Source organism: Squalius cephalus (assembly GCF_949319135.1).
Source record: "Squalius cephalus genome assembly, chromosome: 21".
Classification (NCBI taxonomy): Eukaryota; Metazoa; Chordata; class Actinopteri; order Cypriniformes; family Leuciscidae; genus Squalius; species Squalius cephalus.
The window spans coordinates 34,750,717-34,758,282 of NC_137142.1; the positions used below are offsets into that span (position 1 = coordinate 34,750,717).

The 7,566-nt window shown below is 33.7% G+C and overlaps 1 protein-coding gene across 1 annotated transcript in view; it reads right to left on the reverse strand.

Moving 5' to 3' along the window:
• The window catches only part of adgra1b (adhesion G protein-coupled receptor A1b), a 158,647-nt gene extending 151,723 nt beyond the window's left edge, over positions 1 to 6,924 (reverse strand). Inside the window, exon 1 of the mRNA XM_079855666.1 lies at positions 6,330 to 6,924. Coding sequence (XP_079711792.1) covers positions 6,330 to 6,535 — 206 coding nt within the window. The 5' untranslated portion in view covers positions 6,536 to 6,924. The remainder of the gene's footprint in view (positions 1 to 6,329) is intronic.
• Positions 6,925 to 7,566: the final 642 nt, after the last annotated feature.

The following is a 7,566-nucleotide window of genomic DNA, read 5'->3' on the forward strand; positions in this document are numbered from 1 at the left end:
TTGTAATGAGAAGAACAACCTCCTGAACTCATTCATGCAATACATACAGTATCAAATCACAGTTTAAACTAAGAGGGGAAAATATCAAAATAATTATAAATAGCTATTTAAAACATTTATACTGTCTTTCAAAAGTTTTTTATGTTTTAAAAAGAAGTTTTGGTAACACTTTATAATAACTGCACACTATTAATCATTAGTTAAGCATTAGTTAACAGTTCATTCATCATTTATAAAGCATTAATAGACAGTTTATAAATACAGTTATAGATGCTTTAATCTTGATTTATAAGCATATCTATAATGTGTTTAATAATTGTATTTTCATAATTTATTAATGATCACTTTATAATTTTAAATGAAGTATTGCATTATTTACAAACCAGTTATTTAGGAGTTGTCATTGATTAATAAGATCACTTAGAAAGTGTAAGTAAATGTAGTAGATTCAGGAGTTATAAAGCATTTAGTAGTGGTCAGTTCACTATTTGTGTGAGCTCATCTAAAGTGAGGACTAGTTATGCCTTGTAAAGCGTTTATAAAGGAGATTTAAAGACTCAGTTTTCTTCTAAACAGAAAAAGGAAACAAACACACACAGCGATACAGAACATAGAAATATTAACAGCCTTTAAATCTCCTTTATAAACGCTTTACAAGGCATAACTTTGATGAGCTCACACACATAGTTCACTGACCACTACTAAATGCTTTATAACTCCCTGAATTAACCCTGAATTACAATAGAAATACATGTTAATAAAGCATTTATTAACACACTAAGTAACTATTACTATATGTCTGAATAATAAGATGTATGAATGTACATTTAAATAGTTTATTAATCATTTACTTACACTTTCCAATTGATCTTATGAACCACTGACAAAACCTAAACAACTGGTTTGTATTTAATAATGCAATACTTCAATTAGAAATTATAAATTGATCATTAATAAAGTATGAAAATACAATTATTAAACACATTATAGATATGCTTATAGATCAAGAATACAGCATTTATAACTGCATTTATAAACTGCTTATTAATGTCTATTAATACTTTATAAATGATGAATTAACTGTTTAGTAATGCTTAACTAATGATTAATAGTGTGCAGTTATTATAAAGTGTTCCCGAAGTTTTAAAGAAGTCTCTTCTATTCAAAAATACAGTAAAAACAGTGAGATATTATTATAATGTAGATCAGCTGTTTTCTATGTGAATATACAGTAAAGTGTAATTTATTCCTGTGATCAAAGCTGAATGTTCAGCATCATTACTCCAGTCTTCAGTGTCACATGATCCTTCAGAAATCACTCTAATATGATGCTTAGTCTTGTTTTCTAAAATAATGATCAAAATGAAGTGAGTTTAAGCTTAAAACTAGAACAAATATCTACCAATGGGAATAAACTTAATTTAAAAAAAATCAACTTAATTTAAAATTGGAAACAAGGCAGATATTTGTCCTTGTTTTACTTCATTTTGATTCCTTTCAGTGATTTTGCTTCCCCAGCAAATGTATCTTGATTTCAAAGTCCTCCTGTAGTCAATCATTTGTTTCATGACATATTTAAAAAAAAAATTCCTTAAAAAAATGTCTTCATGTCTTTATAATATCTTGAATGTATCTCGACACCCTCGCCTCATTTAGTATACGCGGTTCTATGAATATGCAAATGAGCCCCGCCTCCACTCACTCGCTCAGCTCAGAGATCCACTGGTTGACGATCACACGTTGATCTGATTGGTTACAAGGTAGTTTGTGACGTCAGAAACACCAGCGATTTCAAAGCGTGTTTTTGAGACTGTCTTTGGTTCACTGCAGTTTTAAGGAGGAAATACTCAGCAATGCTGTCAACTTATGAACTTACACATGGTTTGTCTTAATGCAGATTAAAAACTCCACATAGACACATAAACAACATTAAACACTGGATTTTCTCCACAGGGGGACTTTAATAAAGTTCAGATATGAAGTCCCCTCAACACGTTCTCAACTCTTTGTGGATTCGACACGTTCAGCCAATCCAGAAATCACTGTTTTATGATTTTTAGGAGAGCTAGCGTCTTATGACACTTTAAATAACCTCGAGAGCGCCGCGCCGCTAACGTTTCCTTGGCAGACGCTCTGTTTTCCTTTCTTAACATTTTTAGACAGTCGACTCTCCAAACTCGCTCAGACACATTCTTGGGTTTACAGACAGATTCATTATTAGCGTCTATGAGACGGAGCGTATCAGTGTGTGTCACGGGAATTAAAATTCATTTACTGCTTCATCTGATGTGTTCACGTCACTGAGAGCAAACGCCTGCGTCTGAGAGATAATCACAGACACAACCTTCACAAACACACCAGTTTCAGATAAATGCGGTTCTTTTCAACTTTCTATTCTATTATCATGAAAAATAAAATGCATCACAGTTTCCACAAAAATATGAACGTTTTCAACACTGATAATAATCATAAATGTTTCTTGAGCATCAAATCCTCATATTAGAGTGATTTCTGAAGGGTCATGTGACACTGAAGACTGGAGTAATGATGCTGAACATTCAGCTTTGATCACAGGAATAAATTACACTTTACTATATATTCACATAGAAAACTATGGAAGCTTGTTTCCGCCACTGAATAATAAATAAATAATAATAATTGTGACTTTTTATCTCACAATTCTGACTTTTTTTTCTCAGAATTGCGAGATATGAAGTCAGAATTGTGAGAAATAAAGTCGCAATTGCGAGATATAAAGTCAGAATTGCACGATATAAAGTCGCAATTGCGTGTTATAAAGTCAGAATTGTGAGATACAAACTATTCTGAGGTAAAAAAAATAAAAGGTCCGTCTTTTTTTTCCTTAGAATTGGACTTTATATCTCACAATTCTGAGAAAAGATGTTTTTTGCGAGAAAAAAAGTCAGACTTTTGACTTTATAACACATAATTGTGACTTTATTTCACGCAATTCTGACTTTATATCTCGCAATTCTGACTTTATATCACACAATTCTGACTTTATATCTCGCAATTCTGACTTTATATCTCGCAATTCTGAGAAATAAAGTCAGAATTGTGAGATGTAAACTCGCAATTGTGAGATAAAAAGTCGCAATTATCTTTTAAAATGTTTTATTCTGTGGCGGAAACAAGCTTTCATAGAAAACAGATGATTTACTCTGGAATAATATTTCAGAATTTTTACTGTATTTTTGATCAAATAAATGCAGCCTTGAAACACTTTAAAAATTGTGAATGGTCGTGTATGTGCACTAAATTGTTATTTCCCAAAACTGTCATCAACAGTCGTGAGGAAACCTGCATTGAATTCTGGGAAAGATTTTCATCACACACTGATATAAATGACTCCTCATATCTGAAGATGACCGTATCGATTTCTTAATCCCAAATCCATGTGGAACTCAGCATCAACGCGAGTGTGTTTCAGCGTTTCTAACATGAGGAGAGCCGAGAGCCACATTATGATCATCGTCAAGAACGATGTGAAACATTCATAATGAAGCAGCGTCAGTCCAGCGAGATATCAGATTCATAACTGATGTAATATTGCGCAAAAACCCACAAAACCAAATCAGAGGAATATAGTTATCCTAAAAATATAAACCTTCACCCGCACGTGTTTTCTAACCTTTATGACTTATTTTTTCAGATACAGACAAAAAAAAAAAAGTTTTACCTAAGGTTATTTTCATTTCTACACAATGAAAGTGAAAGAGAACCAGATGCTGTTAAGCTCCAAAAAAAGACATTCATAAATGACTTCTGAAATCAATGTCAAGGTGACAAAAGATCAATTTAATTCAATATAACAAATACTTTACTTTTCCATTAAAATATATTATACCGGTCAAAATGTCTGTGAAAGAGTCTCTTCTGCTCACCAAAGCTGAATTTATTTGATCAATAATACTGTATAATAGTGAAATATTATTCCAGTGTAAATCATCTGTTTTCTATGTGAATATATAGTAAAGTGTAATTTATTCCTGTGATCAAAGCTGAATGTTCAGCATCATTACTCCAGTCTTCAGTGTCACATGATCCTTCAGAAATCACTCTAATATGAGGATTTGATGATCAAAATAGTTTTTTGTGGAAACTGTGAAACATTTTATTTTTCAGGATTCTCTGATGAATCGAAAGTTCAAAAGAACAGCATTTATCTGAAATAGAGTCTTTTGTCACATTATAAATGTATTTACTGTCACTTTGATCAATTGAATGCGTCCTTGATGAATAAAAGTATTGATTTCTTTAAAATGAATTAGACTACATTTTAAGATATATTAAGACAGAAAACTTAATGTTTCTAAAATGCATGCATAGTTATGATTCTGCATTTCTAAGTCACTGAGAATCTTCGTCTTCTGTTTGTTTCTCACCAGATTTGATCATGAGCAAAAGTGAAACGCTTTTGCAAATAAGACTTATAGAATATAGTGCATGCGATATATGGATTAATATTATGATAACCTTTTGATGCTTTTCAATTTTCTGAGGCTTATCAGTAAAAATCCGGTTCCAATTTCATTCATTCCATGGAAAACAGGGACTCAGACATTCTGCTAAACGTCTCCTTGTGTGTTCAACAGAAGAAATCATTCACACGGGTTTGGAAGAACACGAGAATGAACATGTTGAATTATCAGCCCCTTTAAGACATAAAATCAAAAATTACAACTCAATTTAGAAATGAAGATGAACCTACAACCATAAAGACAAAAAAATGAGAAAAATCGGTTGATATAAAAGAGGCTTTTAATGAGTAAAACTAAATGAATTAAACATGAGTCTGTTGCACTTCTCGCCCCAGATGTTTACTGGAGAAATGATGATGAGGGTTGAGCTGAACTACAGTAAACATCGTGAAGCCAGAGTCTGAGGAGGAGAACACAGTTTATTTATCCTCAACTCAGACACAAAAGTGAGACGAGGGAAGTCACCGCAGAATCATGAATGTCACGCTTCCTAGAGCAGGAAAAACGCTTCCTGACAAACCAGAACCAAAACAAGCCACGGATCAGAACAATCGGATGAACTCCGACAAGAGTCTGGACTCGGAACAACAGTTGGATCCGGGAATAAAAACTCCAGTCGTTTTCTCCATGGGAAAATGTATTTTGAACAATAACTTATAAAGCATTAAAGACTTAAAGGTTGTTAACAGATGGGGTTTGCTTCTGTTGAAGTCGTCAGCCCACATTTCTTCAACTTATTCATAAAATAATCATGTTTACCAGTGAAAAACTACATTACCCATAATGCCACAGAGAAAATTCCACCAATCAGAGTCACAACAGCTTGTTAGCTCCGCCCACTCCAATGAAGACCAGGAATCGGGTGATCTCCCTATCTCAATATACTTCAATATTTGTGTGTGTGTATATATATATATATATATAGTGTTGGGTAAGTTACACTAAAACGTAATTCATTTCTATCTTCAACGGTGTAACTAGATTACTGTAATATTTACTCTCTCTAAAAAGTATTGCATGACTTATTACTAATTACTTTCTAAATCCCACATCAACCTCGACCAGCTGACCAATACTATAGACATTATAATTCTCTCAAATAAATAATATAAAGTTGCATATATTATTCTTGAACTGACCAAAGGATTTAAAGGGAGAAAAATACATTCAAAACATTCATTTAATCATTATTGCTTTACAATCTCGTATATAATTAAATAATTCAAGTACAGTCATTGATTTCTTGGTAATCCATTAAACTCAACACTATACGGTAATAACCTTTAAATGAATCATTGAATGGTTCTCTGTCTATTTAAATTCGATTATGTTGCCGCAATGCTTCATGGGAAAACGGTTCTTTCCCTCATTGAAGTTCACATTCTTGTATCTCTGTCATTTAGTCTGATTTTCAAATACTTTCTTTCTTCAAATCAAAGTTTGTAATGTTGTGAATCTCCTCGTTCAAGGCTTAAAACGCGTTAATGAAGACTTTAAAAATAAATCCTATGGGAAAAGTATTAATTTTGCTTTTGGATTATTCCTGGGAAAAAAAGCTCTGTGAACAACAAAAGTTTACGATTCTTGCACGTTTTGTTCATGATCATCCTCACGAATTATCACAACTTTCATGAATTTTGAAGCCTAAATCGCCTCTGTATTCAGACACTTTTCAAAACAAGTAAAAGTTTTAAGAAGATCTCAAGGGTTTATTACTGATGTAGAATAAAACATTAAACACATCTAACAATATCTACGTTCAAAAAACCCATTGACACACATTGTATCAACACACATGAACACTAAAGTAAAGTGTGTGTTACTCACAGTGACACTGTTGTGTTGGGTAAAGAGCCGGGCTGCATGGTTTCCGTCAGGTCCGCATCATCACACACAACCTTCACGCGCACGCTCTGCCTATTAAACTCCTTTGATCTCTCTGACGTGCAGTGACAGCTGTCAATCATCAGGTCAGGACAGTATCTGCTCCAGCAGCCCGCGAGCGCGAGCACGAGCACGAGCAGCGCCTTCATTGCGCACTGGAGGAGGATGATGATGATCGAGAGCGCGCGCTGTCACGTTACTTCCAGCCAATCTGGGATACAATTATTGATCATCTCAGGCTAGATCAAACACTATTGGTCCCTAATGATCAGTGCGAAAACTAACAACAAAATATTACCACTTCTGCATCATCATACGCGAGTTTAGATGTAGGTTTGCATACTCAGTGCGCGCGCTTCGGTTCATCCTTATTATCCAAAAGTGAAGAAAAGTTTTGTCCCAGTGCGCGTGTCCGCGTCCAAGCGCGCACTTCTGCACATTAGAGCCAGTTTGAGTGACTTCAGCGATAATGTGCTGCTGTCAACAGGTTCTGTTAGTGGATGAAGTAACTTCTTGTGATGCGCGTCGCGTTCCTCCTCCCGGCGTCGCGTCGTACTACGCTGAAGGCGTGACTTATGAATATTCAACATTGAACCGTGACGTTTCCCAGAAGGCCGATCTGATTAGCCGGTGGGTGGGCGGAGCTACGGGGAAGCGCTGGCTTATGAATATTAATGAGGCTAACAGACTGGGCGCTCCAGTAATAATTTTAAAAAACGTAATCATGCCGTTATTAATATTCATGAGATATGCCTTCGCCATAGCAGGATTTATAACTGTCCCTCAGGGTGAATAAACTTTCTCGTCATTTTATTGGCTCAAAATCCCACATGTCCGCAGTTCTCCTTTATTTATTCTAAAAAGGCGTGGCGATATGGAAAATCATTACACTGTGCATAATCATACAGAATAAAGATATTATATATATATATATATATATATATATATATATATATATATATATATATATATATATAATATATATATATATATATATATATATATATATATATATATATATATATATATATATATATATATATATAGTAGTCAACATTTGAAGTGGATCAAACCAGTTTGAAGTTGTCCACTTCAAATGTTGACTACTGTATATTATATATATAGCCTATATATACCTGTATATATATATATATATATATATATATATATATATATTTTT